The sequence below is a fragment of the Marmota marmota genome, unplaced genomic scaffold (assembly GCF_001458135.2).
Source record: "Marmota marmota marmota unplaced genomic scaffold, marMar, whole genome shotgun sequence".
Classification (NCBI taxonomy): domain Eukaryota; kingdom Metazoa; phylum Chordata; class Mammalia; order Rodentia; family Sciuridae; genus Marmota; species Marmota marmota.
The window spans coordinates 16,234,941-16,253,809 of NW_025999853.1; the positions used below are offsets into that span (position 1 = coordinate 16,234,941).

The window sequence follows — 18,869 nt, forward strand, 5'->3', positions numbered from 1 at the left end:
GGGGGGGGGGGGGGGGCTGGAATGTGGCTTAGTGGTAAAGTGCCCCTGAGTTAGATCCCTAGTGCCAAAACAGAAAGAAAGAAAACAGGAGAACATTTAATAAAGGCAAGTTTAGAACTAAAAAAACACAATAATGGAATTATTAGTTCTATGGATAGATTTAGATTTAACATAGTCATCATTAGCATCTTCAAAATACAAGCAGAAAATCAGTGAAAGAAACACCAAATGTGGGAAAGTGAAAATTCAAGGGCTGGTTTTTGAAAAAATCGATGAAACTGATAAAGCCTTAACAAAACTGGTTCTCATCAAACAACCCATGAGATAGATTAGATAGATAAATACAACTGAAGATCATTAATGAAAGGGGGGATACTGCTACATATGTTATAAATATTAAAATCAAAAGCATATTATAAAATAATTATACTAATTAATTATGCAGTTTAGATGAATACAGTCATTGAAGAACATTGTAATAAACCTAATATGAGAAGATTAGAAAATCCAAGGGGTCTTATATCTGTGAAAGAGGTAGAACCCTTAATTAAAAATCTTCTACTAATAAAATACCTCATTTGGCTTTATTGATAAATTCTTCCAAATATTTAAGGAAGAAATAATACCAATCTTAACAAGAATTCTCCCAGAAAATAGAAAAGTAGGAAAAACATCCCCATGTATTTTATGACGTTGAGACCTGATACAATCATAAGAAAACTTATAAACATAGATGTAAAAATTTAAACATTAGAAAATTGAATCCTGTTATACATTTAAATTATGATAAATCATGAACCTCTAGAGTTTGTCTCAGAGATAAAACTGGCTTAACATGTAAGATCAGAGTAATTCAAGACTAACAAAAAGGAAGAGAACTATTGTGACCATCTTAATATATATACGGAAAAGTAATTTCACAAAATTAATGTATAAAAAATTTTATCAAATTAAGAATAGAAAGGAATTCTCACTCTGATAAATGGTGTCTATAAAAATCCTGCTGCTAATTAATATTGACCAAATATTGACTGCTTTCCTCCATTCACCCAAGTTCAGGAACAAGAAAAGTTAGGTCTGTTATCACCATTTTGTTCACTGTTTTGTTGGAGGTCCTACTTAGTGTAATGAAGCAAGGGTGGGGGAAAAATGATATAATGATTATATAGGAGGAACTAAAATTGTTATTCACAAATAACATGATTGTATATGCATAAAAGGTAAATCTATCAATAAAGTATTAAAATAGGAATTTTTAAAATTGTTGGATACAAGATCAAGTAACATCAGTTATCTTTATATACTTAACAGAAAATAATATTTAGGTGGGATACAGTAGCACACACATGTAATCCCAGCACCTTGGTAGGCTGAGGCAGAAGCATTGCAAGTTTGAAGCCAGTCTCAGCAATGTTAACAAGATCCTGTTTCAAAATAAAAAAGTACTGGAGATGTAGCTCAGTGGTAAAGCATCTGGTTTCAATCCTCAGTACCAAAAAAATAAATTAACATTTAGGGGCTGGGATTGTGGCTCAGCAGTAGAGCACCCACCTACTGTGTGAGGCTCTGGGTTTCATCCTCAGTGCTGCATAAAAAATAGATAAATATAATAAAGGTATTGGGCAAATCAGCACCTCTGCAGATCTGCAGAACTCCAGACTACTCTCCGCTCCCACGTAGGTCACCTGACTGTGTTCTAGCCACAGCACAAGGACATCCCAGCTCCCCCCACCTCACCAGACACCCCAATGCTGGAAACAGACCAACTCCATCTTGGAAAACCTTTCTTGCCATTTGTTGGTGGGAAGGGCTATCATTGGGGATCTACGATTGAACAGGTACCTGGTTTCCAACTCCCCTGCCCCTCAGCTTCGATAAGTTGGCACAGTGACTGTACAGCACAAAAACTGCTCTCTGTTGAACAGGAACGCAGTGTGACCAGGGCGCTGCCCACCTTGGTGCAAGCCAAGAGGTCCTGCAGTTGAGACCTGATAAGCAAGGGTCTAAAAACCTGGAGCAACTCAGAGAGACCAAGATTAGGGAAGATTAGGGAAGCCCAAGGCAGGAGAGGAGGATGATACTGGGGGCTCAAGTCTTCTCACACTGGTTACTTACACCACCCTGAGAGCAGAGACTCAAGCTTAGAATAGACAACTCCACCTACTGGAAGAGAGGAGAAAGAAATGGAATTCTAAGAGGTTTTTTTTTTTCCCCCCTTCCTTTTTATCCTTTTTCTTTCTCCTCTACCCTTCTGTCCTCTGGCCCTCACAACCCCAACATATGTGAAACTAAGGACTTTGCATGAAATAGAACTTTGAGAAATGAGTCTAATATAGAGGAATTACATAAGCCTCCCCCCTTTTTCCCTCTCTTTTTTTCTCTTTTCTTTTTTTCTTCCTCCCTTTTTTCCTCTTTCAACCTCCCAATTTTATTATTTTTACTTCTTATAATTTTCTAAATACATATATGTGTTTGTTTTTATGTACTCTACTGTCCTCCCACATACTTGTCTACCCTAAATTACCTCCTGTCTATTCCCCTGATACTAACCCTCTTCATTAGAGTTCTCCTCCAAATTTCCTAAGTTATATTAACCCCATGCCCTCACATCTTTCCCCCTTACCATAGCATCCTACGCCCAGCCCCCAGTTCTCTGTCTGCCACCAGAAACTGTACATCTTTTATGTACAGATAAATATAATAAAGGTATTGGGAAAATACCTTTTTCATACAGAGTATGAAACCTCTGATATATTTTAAATAATAATTGAATCCAACATTTCTGGACATTGAGACTAACTATAAATGTCTTAATAACAATAATTTGTTCATAGGTGATGTATCGTTGAAATTGGGATCTGTAAACATTGTCCTTCTCCACAAAGGAGGGATCTTGGAACCATACAAGAACACTAAAAATCTATAGAGTAAAAACAATAACACACCAGTTCCACAAGTTGCTGGAAAGAAACAAACCAAGCAACATGAAAAGACAAGGGAAGAAAGTACCACAAACAATTCAAGACAACACATCATTAGAAGAATTAACAGCTACAGTAGAAAAGAGGACAGAGAAAGATTTCAGAATATACATGACTAAAATGTTTTGGAATCTCAAAGAAGACATTAGAGAACAAATACAGGCAGTGAAAGATCACTTTGACGATGAACTACATAAACAAATCCAAGAAGCAAAAGGTCCCCTCTACAGGGAGATAGAGGTTATACAAAAAAACCAAATAGAAATCCTTGAAATGAAAGAAATAATAAACCAAATTAAAAACTCAAATGAGAGCATCACCAGCAAAGTAGACAACTTAGAAGATAGGACATCAGACAACAAAGACAAAGCATATCACTTGAAAACAACATAGACAGCACAGCAAAAATGAGCAGAAAACATGAGCAGAACATTCAAGAAATATGGGGCAGCATAAAAAGACCAAATTTAAGAGCTATTGGGATAGAGGAAGGCCTAGAGGTCCAAACCAAAGGAATGAGCAATCTGTTCAATGAAATAATATCAGAAAACTTTCCATATATGAAGAATGAAACAGAAATCCAAATCCAAGAAGCCTACAGGATGCCAAATGTGCAAAATAACAGCAGATCCATACCAAGACACATAATAATATAAATGCCCAAAATACAGAATAAGGAGAGAATTTTAAAAGCCAAAAGAGAAAGGAATCAGATTGCATATAGGGGTAAACCAATTGGGATAACATTAGATTTTTTCAACACAGACCTTGAAAGCTAGAAGATCCTGGAACAACATATTTCAAACTCTGAAAGATAATGGGTTCCAGCCAAAAATCTTGTATCCAGCAAAACTAAGCTTCAGATTTGAAGATGAAATAAAACCTTTCCACGATAAATAAAAGTTAAAAGAATTTACAGCTAGAAAACCAGCACTACAAAACATCCTTGGCAAAATATTTTATGAAGAGGAAATGAAAAACCAACAGAGGGAGGTAGTACACTAAAAGAAAAGCTAATCAAAGAGGAAAACCAAGTCAAATTAAATAACAAAAATAAACAAATATGGCTGGAAATACAAACCATATCTCAATAGTAACCTTAAATGTTAATAGCTTAAACTCACCAATCAAAAGACATAGGCTAGCAAATTTGATTTAAAAAAAAGATCCAACAATATCCTGCCTACAGGAGACTCATTTGATAGGAAAAGATATAGACAGACTGAAAGTGAGAGGTTGGGAAAAATCATACCACTCACATGTACTGCGGAAGCAATTAGGGGTTTCCATACTCTCATCAAATAAAATAGACTTCAAGCCAAAATTAATCAAAAGGGATAAAGATGGACATTACATACTGCTCAAGGGAACCATACACCAACAAGACATCACAATCATAAATATATATGCCCCAAACAATGGTGCAACTATGTACATCAGACAAATTCTTCTCAAGTTCAAGAGTCAGATTGACCACAACACAATAATCCTGAGTGACTTTAATACACCTCTCTCACCACTGGACAAATCTTCCAAACAAAAGTTGAATAAAGGAACTATAGAGCTCAATAACACAATTAATAACTTAGACTTAACTGACGTATATAGAATATATCAACTGGCATCAAGCGGACACATTTTCTTCTCAGCAGCACATGGATCCTTCTCAAAATTAGACAATAGACTATGTCACAGGGCAACTCTTAGCAAATATAAAGGAGTAGGGATACTACCGTGCATTTTATCAGATCATAATGGAATGAAATTGGAAATCAACGACAAAATAAAGAGTAAAATATCTGTATTACATGGAGACTGAACAATATGCTACTGAATGAACAATGGGTTACAGAAGACATCAAGGAGGAGATTAAAAAATTATTAGAGGTAAATGAGAACACAGATAAAACATAACAAAATCTCTGGGACACTATGAAATCAGTACTAAGGAAAATTCATTGCATGGAGTTCATTCCTTAAAAGAAGAAAAAGTCAACAAATTAAAAGAACAGAAGAAAAAGAAGAACAAATCAGCAGCAAAAGCAATAGAAGGGAAAAAAAGCAATAGAAGGCAAGAAATAATTAAAATCAGAGCTGATATCAATGAAATCAAAACAATTGAATAAATTGACCAAACTAAAAGTTTGTTCTTTGAAAAAATAAATAAAATTGACAGACCCTTAGCCATGCTAATGAAGAGAAGGAGAGAGAGAGAACTCAAATTACCAAGCATAAGTAATGAAAAAGGCAATATCACAACAGACACTACAGAAATACAGAAGATAATTAGAAATTATTTTTAAATCTTATACTTTAATAAAATAGAAGACAGTGAAGGCATCGATAAATTCCTTAAGTCATTTGATCAGCCCAGATTGAGTCAGGAAGATATACACAACTTAAACAGACCAATATCAAGTTAGGAAATAGAAGAAGCCATCAAAAGACTACCAACCAAGAAAAGCCCAGGTCTGGATGGATACACAGCTGAGTTCTACAGAACTAAAACTAAAAGCAGAACTAATACCAATACTCCTTAAATTATTTCATTAAATAGAAAAAGAGGGAACACTTCCAAACTCATTCTATGAGGTTAATATCACCCTGATTCTAAAACCAGACAAAGGCACTTCAAAGAAAGAAAACTATAGACCAATATCTCTAATGAACATACATGCAAAAATTCTCAATAAAATTCTGGCAAATCGAATACAAAAACATATCAAAAAGATTGTGCACCATGATCAAGTATGGTTCATCCCAGTGATGCAAGGTTGGTTCAGCATACGGAAATCAATAAATGTAATTCATCACATCAATAGACTTAAAGATAAGAATCATATGATCATCTCAATAGACGCAAAAAAGCATTCAACAAAGTACAGCATCCCTTTATGTTCAAAACACTAGAAAAACTAGGGATAACAGGAACATATCTCAACATTGTAAAAGGGTATCTACACAAAGCCTCAGGCCAACATCATTCTAAATGGAGAAAAATTGAAGGCATTCCCTCTAAAATCTGGAACAAGACAGGGATGCCCCCTTTCACCACTTCTACTCAACATAGTTCTTGAAACACTGGCCAGAGCAATTAGACTTATGAAAGAAATTAAAGGGATAAATAGGAAAAGAAGAATTAAAACTAGCACTATTTGCTGACAATATGATTCTATACCTAGAAGACCCAAAAAACTCCACCAGAAAACTTCTAGAACTAGTAAATGAATTCAGCAAAGTAGGATATAAAATGAACACCCATAAGTCAAAGTCATTTCTATATGTCAGTGACAGATCCTCTGAGAAGGAAATGAGGAAAACTACCCCATTCACAATATCCTCAAAAAAAAAAGATACTTGGGAATCAACAAAAGAGGTAAAAGATCTATACAATGAAAACTACAGAACCCTAAAGAGAGAAATCAAAGAAGACCTTAGAAGATGGAACGATCTACCTTGCTCATGGATAGGCAGAATTAATATTGTCAAAATGGCCATACTACCAAAAGCACTATACAGGTTTAATGCAATTCTGATCAAAATCCCAATGGCATTCCTCATAGAAATAGAAAAAGCAATCATGAAATTCATCTGGAAAAATCAGAAACCCAGAATAGCTAAAGCAATTCTAAGCAGGAAGAGTGAAATAGGACTTTATACTACAGAGCAATAGTAACAAAAACAGCATGGTATTGGCACCAAAACAGGCTAGTAGACCAATGCTAACTGAAGTTAGGCAATCCCAAAAAAACAAATGCCAATTGTTTTCTCTGATGTAAGGAAGGTGACTCATAGGTACAGAATAGAGGACACAGAGACTAACCCACAAAATTACAATTATCTTATATTAGACAAAGGTGCCAAAAACATGCACTTGAGAAAAGATAGCATCTTCAACAAATGGTGCTGGGAAAACTGGAAATCTGTATGCAACAAAATGAAATTAAACCCCTATCTCTCACCATGCAGAAAACTTAACTCAAAATGGATCAAGGACCTAGGAATTAAGCCAGATTTCTGCATCTAATAGAAGAAAATGTAGGCCCTACTTTTCATCATGTGGGATGAGGCCCCAACTTCCTTAATAAGACTCCTATAGCGCAAGAATTAAAATCAAGAATCAATAAATGCAATGGATTCAAACTAAAAAGTTTTTTTCTCAGCAAAAGAAACAATCTGTGAGGTGAGCAGAGAGCTTACATCCTGGGAGCAAATTTTTACCACTCACGCATCACATAGAGCACTAATCTTTAGGGTATATAAAGAACTCAAAAAGCTAAACACTGAAAAAACAAATAACCCAATCAACAAATGGGCCAAGGATCTGAACAGACACTTCTCAGAAGAGGATATACAATCAATCGACAAATATATGAAAAAATGCTCATCATCTCTAGCAATCAGAGACATGCAAATCAAAACTACTCTAAGATATCATCTCACTCCAGTCAGAATGGCAGCTATTATGAAGACAAACAACAAGTGTTGACAAGGATGTGGGGAAAAAGGTACAGTCATACATTGCTGGTGGGACTGCAAATTGGAGCAGGCAATTTGGAAAGCAGTATGGAGATTCCTTGGAAGTCTGGGAATGGAACCCCACCATTTGACCCAGCTATTCCTCTCCCTGGTCTATACCCAAAGGACTTAAAAACAGCATATTACAGGGACATAGCCACATCAGTGTTTATAGCAGCAGCACAATTCACAATAGCTAAACTGTGGAGCCAACCTAGATGTCCTTTAGTGGATGAATGGATTAAAAAATGTGGCATATATACACAATGGAATTTTACTCAGCACTAAGAAAGAACAAAATCATCCATTTGCAGATAAATGGATGGTGTTGGAGAAGATAATGCTAACTGAAGTTAGGCAATCCCAAAAAAACAAATGCCAAATGTTTTCTCTGATGTAAGGAAGGTGACTCATAGGTGGGGTAGTGAGGGAGAACATGAGAGGATTAGATTAATTCTAGATAGGGAAGAGGGGTGGGAGAGAAAGGGAGGGGCCAGGGGATTAGCAAGGATGGTGGAATGTGATGGACATCATTATACAAAGTACATGTATGAAGACTTGAATTGGGTGTCAACATACTTTATATACAAACAGAGATACGAAAAATTGTGGTATATATGTGTATTAAGAATTGTAATTCAAAAAGAAAGTACATGTATAAAAGCATAAATTGGCGTGAACATACTTTATGTACAGAGATATGAAAAACTGTACTCTATACGTGTAATAAGAATTGTAATTCATTCCACTGTTGTCGTGTATTAAAAAAAATAATAAAATCAATTTAAAAAAGGAATGAGAACTTTGACCTCTAAAAGAAAATAAATAATTCATGAAATTAAATAAATAAAGATGTGTTCAATATAATAAATAATTTTTAAAAATTTAAATGCTATTCACAGTAAGAAAAAAAATACCTATAACCAAATACCTAAGAATAAATATAATGAAACATGGATGTATCCAACTTATGTATTTAAAAAATACGGATATTGCTTAGAAAAATTAATGAGTGCTTAAAAGAGAAAACTATACCATGTTCTTGATTTTATCTATATATTGTATCTATAAATTAAATGAATCCTAGCCAAAATCCCAGCAAGTCTCTGTAGAAATTAGGAAGTAGATTCTAAAGTTTACATTAGAATATGAAGGAGAATAACCAAGGTAATCTTAAAGGACAATAAGTCTAGAGGACTTGCTTTCAGTACTTTAATCAAGTATTAATTAACACCTACCAACTGCAGCAATTCAGACAATGTGGTATTGGCATTAGTGTAGATAAGTAGACAAATGGAACAGAATAGATTCTAGAAATAGACAAGTGAATGGACACATGATGTGCTACCATTATATATTGAAATTTTATAATGTTTGCTTTTAGAAACTTCACTTTGTATATTGTAAAGTTAATTTTTTCTTTTAAATAATTATTTGGAATGGCAGACTTTTAAACTGAGATGGCATTCATATTCTATCTTGGCTTTTTCTAATCCTTTAATTTTGGTAGTAATTTATCATTTACAAACATGCTTTTAATTTTCAGTTTTGTTTCGGTTCTTTTAAACAAGTCTTCTGGGACAATATAGAGCAATGAACATTCTTTTGCAGAAGATGGGCAGCCTCACTAGAAAAATTTGACTCTTTTTTCTCCTTAGATTTTTTATTTGCAGCAATTTAGTTATTGATACCAATTTTCTGATTTGGTATTCATAATAATTCTATAATTTGTCACTTTGAGGATATGCGGTAGCATTGTGGTTTATTATCTTTGCAATTTTCAGTAAGAGCTATATGCACTAATTTTTGTTCCTAGTGTTCACTAAAACATTCATCTCTACATTTAAAAGAAAAAAATTGGAATGTAAAATATTCACTGTGTAGTTTTCTTCAATAGTAAATTATGTAATAACATACTTATTAATCTGTTTTCCTCTTTTCTAGAGAAAATCTCTTCATGAAAACAAATTGAGGAGATTGCAAGAGAAAGTAGAAGTCTTGGAGGCAAAGAAAGAAGAATTAGAAACAGAAAATCAGGTGTTAAATAGGTAATGTGTGTGTGTGTGTGTATATATATATATATACACACACACACCATGTAGTTATTTTGATGTCATAGAACTTTGTTTCTGAGAACATACTGTGTTTTCTTTTAAAATATATATTTAAAAAGATATGTAAAACTATTTGATATCCATGAATGCATTACCTTTTATTTTTCTTTCTGACTGACTTTTCCTTTAAACCAGAAAGTTTCAGTGCCAGGTGTTTGAATTATGGTTAAGATTGACATAAAAGGTTAGTCACTGGCTTTGGTATAGTAACTGGCTTTGATATCTAGGAGTGGTGTGAATTCTCAGGAATTCTAGGAGTATGTGAATATCTAGGAGTGTGTGAATTCTGCTAAGCTAACAAAACAATTGTGGCTATTGTATAGGTCTGAAAATCATGGCCATGGCTTTGAATCAAAGGTCAGTTTTTGGTTTCCTAGGGTGGAGAAATATTACTGGGCTATTGCTTCTGATTTTGTAGACACATCCAAGCATAGCTAATAATCAGCATCCTTAGCATTTTTTGAACAGATAAGATTTACTTTACTGGATTGGCATTAGTGGTATTATATTGATTTGGTATTGTATTTAATTCAAGATAATAAAAAAATATTCTGAATTCAGCTAAGTAGTGGTAGCTTTCAGTACTTTAATCAAGTATTAGATTTTTTGTAATGGAAATTGCCTGTAATATCATGCAGTGATGTTTTGTGATATGTGCTGGTGTTCTTTGTTGTAATTTTTAACATAAGGTGAACAACACCACAGTTGGTGATTACTCAAGGTTTCCAGATTGTGGAATTCATGCCAACTTTGTAATACTTTGTTTCAAAGTAGGAAGCCACTAAATTCACCTTCCTACCTCCTTCACAACCATTAATATTGAAGTATTATCAGTTTAAGATTGGACAGCTGTGGTTCAGATCATCTATTCTTTTTGGTACTAGTATTATTTTTTGGTACTAGTGATTGGACCCAAGGTTGTTTTACCTCTGATCTATATCCCCAACCCTTTTTGAAATTTGAGGCAGGGCTTCACTAAGTTTCTGAGACTGGCCTTGAACTTGTGATCTTCCTACTTCAGCCTCCCGAGTTGCTGGGGTAATAGGCATGTGCCACCGTGACTGGCTGATTCAGGACTTGGAGTGGTTTTGAAGCTTTATTTGATTGAACTGGTGTGATTCATAAGGAGTGTCATGTCCAAAAAGATGATAATGATCTGTGGAGACCTAAAAAGTTAGATTTTTTTCCCTCTTATCATTTTTTTTTTTTAAGTTAGGTTGCTTCACCGTTATAATTACTATAGAAGATAGGGAAAAGCAGTGTTTTGCCTTGTCTCACTCATGTAGTCAACATAACACTCTGACACCAGGTGTATGGAGGTTTTTCCCTTATACTAGTCATTTAACTCTCCAATGGACATCAGTTGGATGGCCTATAATTCAATTCTAACATTATCACGTTGAATCCCCACTGGTTGACAGGTTGACTGTTTCCACTGCAGATGCCAATTACAAATCCCAGGCTGTGACCTATGCTTCTGATGGACAAGCTATAGATCGATATTCCCATGACCCTATTCTTGGGTTTGATTAATTTGCTAGAGCGGTTCCCAGACCTTAGAAATGCTTTACTTACACTTACCATTTATTATAAAGGATTTTACAAAGGATACAGATGAACAACCAGAAGGAAGAGGTATGGGGGAGAGGCATAAGCTTTCATGCCCTGTGTAGGTGCACCAGCCTCTAAGGCACCTCCATGTTCAGCAACCCAGAAGTTCTCCAAACTCTTGCTATTTTGGGTTATTTTATGGCAGCTTCATTATGTGGACATGATTATTTACATTATTGGTCATTGATAATTAATTCAACCTTTAGCTTCTTTCTCTTTCCTGTGGTAAAGGTGAGTTGGAGCTTCAATTTCCAACTCTTGAACTAAGTCTTAATCTTTCTCATTTCCTGCTTTCATTCTGAAGCATTCTAGGATCCCCAGCCACCAATCATCTCATTATCATAAAAAAGATGCTGTTTTCAGTTCAAGATTCCAAGGGTTTTTAAGGAGCAATGTGCCAAGAGGACTCAGGGATAAACACTAAACACACACACACACACACACACACACACATATTTTATATTTTTATATTTGTGTGTATATCTGTTAATAATATACCTACATTTTAAAAATTAGGTTGAACTATATGTAATTATTTATATTTGGCCATATTTCACCTAAAAGATGCCAATTTCATAAATTTATCCCTCCTATACTATGAGGTATTTTTGTGGTTTAAAGAATTTCCTTTTTAGTCTCATTATTGATCAGTAGCAGGGGATTGAGGAGACTGTGGAAATGAAGGTAAAAAAAGTCTCAGAATGTTTTAAATCTTTGATTAATTGGCAAATAAAATCTTAAAATTAGTGCTAGTAAATATATATAATTAAGATGTCATGTTTATATTTCTAGGTAAGTAGATGTTTATATATTATATACAGATAAATCATAGTTTAGAAATTCTTCTGTTCCAGTTTATATTATGAATTATACTATTTTTCAATAATGTATAACTATTAAAAAACACTTTCTTTTGTTCTATTTAAGACAAAATGTTCCATTTGAAGAATATACAAGGCTTCAAAAAAGACTAAAAGATATACAGAGACGACATAATGAATTTCGAAGTCTAATTTTGGTTCCTAACATGCCTCCAACAGCATCTGTCAATCCTGTTAGCATGCAGTCATCAGCCATGGTTCCAGGCATGGAACTGTCCTTTCCTCCACATATGCAGGTATGAACATTTATTTTAGGAGAAGAGAAAGTCAAACATGTCTATAATGTGTAAACAGAGATAAAACTTATTCACAAAAAATGGCATATCCATTTAAGGCCACTGTTAACTTTTCTTCTTTCATTTATCATAGAAATGTGCTGAAAAGTAGACTTGAATGTGTTCCATCCCTTTAAAATGATGGTGTTGGGAGTAAAATCTCCTATTGAGCAATAGATAGGAGACTTGATAAATGAGTCTTTGGGCTAGAGTTTGTAGCTCGTTCATTCACTACTACTGAGCATTTACTAATGCAGTGCACTCTGCATCTTCTATACATTTTAACATTAATGAAAAAAACTTTGAGGCAGGTATTATTATTCTCAAATCACAGATGAAGTACCTGAGTCATAGAAGTGGAATGACTTGCCTAAGGTCATAGCTTAATAAAAAAGTTAAGTTTTAAACCTAAATCCTGTGATTCCAAAACCTGGGCTACTTCTGCTATGTCAGGCCCCTGAGATATTGAAGGAATCAAATTGATTAGCTGGTTTTCAGAAGATGGACATTTAATAAGTAATTATGTTTTATATTGTAAGCATGGAAGATTTTAGCCACTGAACTGAATCTCAGACCAAGTGCTTTGTTTATAATAAACAGCTGTTAAAACCAGTCTCATTTGAAAGTTGCCATATAAATATTCCTGGCCTTGTCTTAGTATTTCTAATTTCCTCCCTAGTGAATTTTACACCTAGCAAAGAATAGGCTGTGGGTTTTGCTTAAGGGTAGAGCCTGAGGCAGGAGAGAAGCAGTAGTTAGTATACTGTTTCACCCATAGTAGTCTGTTTTTAGACTGCTAAAGTGGACATCATTTCCCTGCCAGGTTGTTGCAGGCCTATATAAGAAAGGCAGGCAAGGCTACTGTCCAGCAGGGACTTTTTTTATTTTAATTTTTTTTCCTGACAGTTTCTTTCACTGTGCTTTCCTACATCATTTTTAAGGAGGAACAGCATCAAAGGGAACTCTCGCTACTTCGCAAAAGACTGGAAGAACTAGAAACAACACAAAGAAAACAACTAGAAGAACTAGGATCTCCTGGGGAATGATGTTCTTGGATAAAAGGCAGATCAAAAGGGGTGAAATAAAGAGACTCAATAAAGCATGCAGTTTTAATGGTTTTAATGTACATGGCATTGATATACTTTATTACTGTTTGCCAAAATACTTAAATGTGCCTCTAGAAAAGGTATCAGCTACATGCTGCATTGCATGATATTCAGATTTTCCGATTATACTGATGACTAATTATTTTACAATATATAATATCTGAATATAAAAATAAATAATAAATAGGGAATCAAGTTTTAAAATTTTCACTTCTAAATTTTTTTGGCATTTTGCCTGAAATATACCCATCTTGAATTCTTTTTTTTCATCTCTGAGGTGCTTGACAATAAGAACGTCAGTAAACTGCTTTACTAATATACAAGAGTTATAGTTTTTGGAAAAAAGATGACAATTTAAAGGTACATTTTAAAAATCTTTAAAGGTATCTAAATACATGTTTATTTCAAAAGGCTACCTTTTCTAAAAGCTGTGTACACATAATTTATTAAAGAGCTTAATAAATATTTTTCTACCTAAGTATATTGTTTTGTGTTTGTGTTTAATTTTTTGATCTTAGAGTGTATGTTTAGCAGTTTAGAAGACTTCACTGATTTTGGCTTTGTTGAGTTGGAATCAGTAGATAATTAAATCCTGTGGCTGTTTAAAAAGGCTGTTGATCACATAACTTGAACCCAGTGGGATCTCTCTAGAAGTATTATTATTTAACTTTGTTTCCCATTATTTTGGATCAAATCAAATAATTATGTTTTATTTGTGTGTCCCTAAGTATGTCATTATTTACCTTGTTTTTCACCATGCGTCCTTTGGAAGCTTTCTTATGTAACATCTTTTCAAGGAATTCTTCTGGAGTAAATTCATGTCAACAAGGCAAAGCTCAACTCTGCCAAACTAAATGGAGAATTCATTATCCAGAAGTCTTCACAGTCAAAAATCTATGATGATAGTGGAGGATAGGAATGTAATTGAGCAACCCTTAGCATCATTTAGCAAGAAATTTAAGTTTACTTGTAACTAGAAAATTTAGGAGGAAACAAAAAAGCCAAAACAGTCCATAATTACATCAAAATGTTTATTTTTGGATATAGACATTTAAAACATTCATCTCCAAGAACAGCTTCAATCAGGTATACAATAAGAAATAGACTTTAAATCCTAATATGGAAAAGATAACAGAATTAATTTTTTAAATGCTGCTGTAGACACTAGTGTTAGAAAAAAAAGTTTATAAATGAATTGTTTTGCACCAAAAAATATGCAAAGAAACTTAAAAATATTGTTTGCCATTTGTTTCTCTAGTTGCTGTTTAATGTAGACCCAGTGACTGATTGTCTTCAGCACACATCTGATTTGGCCATTTACTGCATTTGGCTAATGTGATCCAAAATGTGATCTAGATAGTGCTCTTCACTGGTGGATTGACAAACACGCTACATACATTAGTGAATCTTCACACCACCTCAGTGAGGTAGGTTAGAAATATTATACAGAAATCGAGGCACAAAGAGGTAAGTGACTTGCCCAAAGTTTCTAACAGCACAGTACCTGGAAGAGGAGGTAACTCTCCACACAGGACTCATGTGCCAGAGCTGGACAGGAACATCCTCGTGTAGCATTTAGTAAGTACTTAGATAAATAAAGCTGTCGCTGATCCTTTGAGTTTTCTGTACCCTGGAGAAGGGAAGTCTTTTGGGCAACTCTCCTACCCTTGGCTCTCAACTCTTACAGTTCTCTTATGAATGCCTTCACCTCTTTGAAGACTGTAGCAGCTTTGGATGGGGACCAGACCTCTCACCTTTAGACCTACAAGTAATCTATTTGGTAGTATTTTTGAGATGTGTCCATTGGACAGACAGTGGTCAAAAGTGATAGGATTGGGAATGTGTGTATCAGGGCAGTAACTGCTTATTTCTCTTAACTGTTTGATGAGGTGTCACCTCTCTCACAGTTTACCAGATATTAAGGAGCAAATATGAGTTGCGTTTTCCTAATGAATTTACGTTTCAATCCTGATGTTCCATACAGTGTTGGTAAATGGGTTTAAGGAATGTGGGATCAGTGGTTTATTTGCTACTTGAAAAAATTTCTATCCTAGATTAGGGATTTGGAGCACCAAGGGTAAAAGGTGCCTGCCACAAGGAAAGCTTAAGAGTTGCCAATTAACACTTTTTACTTCTGATTTAATAGAAGGAAAACACAGTGGTATTAAAATTGGTCATGAGCAGCAAAAATTCAGGAATAAAAAACTCAGCAATAAAAAGACTACAATATAACTGGAAAGGGAATTGTTTAAAAAGAAAGGCATGAATAAAATGGGTATTTTAAATTCTTTCTCCTGTAAGGAATACTTTCAAAAAGTACATAGTAAGACTAAGATACCAAGTTGTATACTAATATTTTTCAGGCCTTGGGCCTCAAATATATATATTTATATATAATACTCCAGTGTGAACAACAGTTTGATGAAATGCAAAATGTATCTTTTTTTTTAATCACACACAAGTATTTATAACCACAGGGTTCACCAGAAATCTAAAGCAAGGAGACACTAGTATAGAAATGTAGGATTAGAGGAGTGACTTACACTTCCACAGATAGTTCTGATCAAGGTTTTTCAACAGAAATAAACAATTTTTTCATTTATATAATACCCAACATGTCCACTATCAAATACATTTAGTATGAAAAGATAAAAAAGGAACATACATTAGGACACAGTGGGTAAAATGCTGTTGCATTTCAGTAAAGCCCACTCACTCTCCTTGCTTTAGAGCTCCTTGATGCAATGGAGGTGAGTTCGGTGGAGTGCAGTTGGTGACCGCTGAAAAACACGAGCCCTTTCAACAATGCTGCAACACTGTTAGTTTTTGGTTTAAACACACACACACACTCACAAATGCTAAGTGTACACACTACCAAATTCTGCGGTCAGCTTTTCCAAGAACTACTAGGGAAAGTTTCAATGCTGCAAATCCTCGAGGTTGCCCTAACACCCCCACCTTGTTTCCAAATGACTCATTTCACATTTTGTTTTGAGTATCCCTTTTCTGCAGAGGTGCAGTGTAGTCACAAGTGCTACATAGCTGTAGTTTTCCAACAAAACCACTTAGATAACATTGTGCTTAAGTGGAGACTGTAATTACAATACTGACACTTGCTTACTGGCCCTGTATTCTCTGTAAACAAGGAGGCTGTTTGCAACAACCACTTCGACTCTATTTACAGAAGGGTTCCCACGGTATACACACAGGCACAGTGGTTGATATGCTTTCTAAAAGCTGTGCATGTGCCTTGGTCTCTTGAAAAGACAGTGCTGAAAGTGGAACCCATGTGCAAACTTAAAAATTAACGACAGAGTAGCTCAAGCAGCCATTTTGCTCCCAAGTCGTCTGAAGAACTTTGCCAGGTTAAGCCAAGCCCAGAGTGCTTACATCCACTTGCATTTCTTCTTTTCATCAAATAAGACTTTTACATGCAAGAGTTGTTTCTGAGCTTCTTCCAGCCCTCGTTCTCTTTCTAGTTTATTTAGAATCTGTTGACAATTAGAACAGTTATTTTAGAAATTATGGTTTTAGCATTACAATTTTTTTTTTTTTTGTTTTTGCATTCCTGATGCTGTGAGTGGGTAAAATCTGTATGAAACAGATGCCAACATTTTCTTCGATCATTTACATACTCACTTTGCAAGTTGTTTTGCTAAGTCATTATCACAGGATCAACAACACTTTGGCTTAAAATAGAAGCCCACAAGAAAATACCAACTATTTGCTTACAAATATGGGGCCAGACTTCCCAGGCCCTACTTTATGCATTATATCACAGCCATTCCAAGCACAGCAAGCATTCCTGGGCAGCCAACATGCAGGCAAGTATTTCTTCTTAAATGCAGCAGGCAGGGGCATCCTAGTCTGAGAGGAAAACTTCCCTCCCTTACCTCCCCTCCTGGGCAGCCTAGTCCCTCCTCTCCCTCCCCTCCCCAGTGCGTCCCTTCTCACCCCTAACCCCTGGAATAAGAGGGATGCTTATCATGTTTAAGGAACTCATTGCCTCTACCCTACCTTAGCGCTTCACTTGATCTTCAAGTAGCAAATGGAATTGGTGAGCTATTCTCACCAGTGACATGGATAGCCTGTCCCAGCATGACTGAGTGGGGGGGAATCAGGGAAGGGGGAATTAACATTTATTTGGAAACAACGCATCCAGATTAAGGAGAACTAATCATAAAGGAGAATGGTAGTTCATTACTAATGGTTGTAAAAAGCCTGAATTAAAACATTTGTTATTGAAATAGTTGCTTAAGTTAGAAATATGTCATAATTTCCTACAACTATTGAATATAGAATCTAGACGATTTAACAGGCTTAGCTTTCGTTTTTAGCAGACTACAATCAAGCTTAAGCTGGCCCCATTTACAGGGCCACAAATTACTCATTAAAGTTAGCTTGAGTCAGTGTGGCTGTAGGCCCCATGAACTCAAATGTAAATTCAGGCTGGTCCAAATGTGGGCAGCGTGATCTATCAGAGGGGCAGCCGTGTGCAGGGTCTGGCTTGGTGCCAGGATCCCCCATCTCAGGCAGGCTTCCTGGCCTCCCTTTCTGGCTGTTTGGGATGCCAGAACTGTCCTGAGACCCACAGAACGCTATAACCAAATCCTTGTGGCTGATTCATAGCTTTAAAAGATGTTAAATAAAATCTTACCTCATCAAAATATTTTACGATGTATTTGTAGATTTCTGTCAAGGCCACTTCTTCATTAAATTCATTTTCGTGTTTCTAAAACAAAGAAAGTCTTGTTGAGAGACTCTGAAATGAGTTTTTTAAAAAGGAACCAAATACAAGCCTATTTCTGTTTCTAATGCTACCTTAGATTCCTGAGTTAAGAATTCTTCCATTTCTAAAGGTGACAATGGAGGCAAATCCCTGATTGCTTTGTAATAAGATTTTACTTCCTCTTTGTAGGTCGGGATATCCTTGGCATAGAGCAGTTTATTAGTTGGTGCTTCCTGAAAAAAAAAAAAAAAGAATTCACCACCGAAAGAGTAAAAAAAAATGGGGAACTTGTAAAAACGGTACAGTGTAGCTGCACCCCAACCACCAACCAGTATTACACCTAACAAGGCTTCATGCAGGAGGCCTCACTTAATGTTGACTGAGTGACTGACTGCCATCTAGATAGTTCTGGTGAGTCACTGTTATTTTCAGGCGTATTAAATGCTAATATATTCTGCCTTCCTCTCATAAAAGAACTAAAATTATTATTTTTGCATGATTTTGAGTTACTGTAACAATGGAACTTATTTCAATCATAGTTCATTACTAATGGTCGTAAAAAGCCTGAATTAAAAACATTTGCTCTCATCCTCACCCACCAGTGAATTTTGGCATTTATAAAAGACTTGATTGTAGGTCTGATTGAGCCCTTTA

General features: G+C 35.2%; 2 protein-coding genes across 7 annotated transcripts in view; one reads left to right on the forward strand and one right to left on the reverse strand.

The window, feature by feature from the left end:
• Cep83 (centrosomal protein 83) overlaps window positions 1–13,967 on the forward strand; it is a 123,016-nt gene extending 109,049 nt beyond the window's left edge. For 5 of the 6 annotated variants that reach the window (XM_015482934.2, XM_048803911.1, XM_048803917.1 and 2 more), the window contains 3 exons: window positions 9,444–9,547; window positions 12,152–12,341; window positions 13,322–13,967. In XM_015482934.2, the coding sequence (XP_015338420.1) occupies window positions 9,444–9,547; window positions 12,152–12,341; window positions 13,322–13,426 (399 nt within the window). In that variant the 3' untranslated portion in view covers window positions 13,427–13,967. Of the gene's footprint in view, window positions 1–9,443; window positions 9,548–12,151; window positions 12,342–13,321 lie in introns of those variants that run through there. The other variant, XR_007347880.1, reaches the window with a different exon arrangement.
• Window positions 13,968–14,503: 536 nt separating this feature from the next.
• The window catches only part of Plxnc1 (plexin C1), a 147,043-nt gene continuing 142,677 nt past the window's right edge, over window positions 14,504–18,869 (reverse strand). The window contains exons 29-31 of the mRNA XM_015482588.2: window positions 18,308–18,448; window positions 18,144–18,218; window positions 14,504–16,977 (exon numbers count right to left, since the gene is read on the reverse strand). Of these exons, the coding sequence (XP_015338074.2) occupies window positions 16,873–16,977; window positions 18,144–18,218; window positions 18,308–18,448 (321 nt within the window). The 3' untranslated portion in view covers window positions 14,504–16,872. The remainder of the gene's footprint in view (window positions 16,978–18,143; window positions 18,219–18,307; window positions 18,449–18,869) is intronic.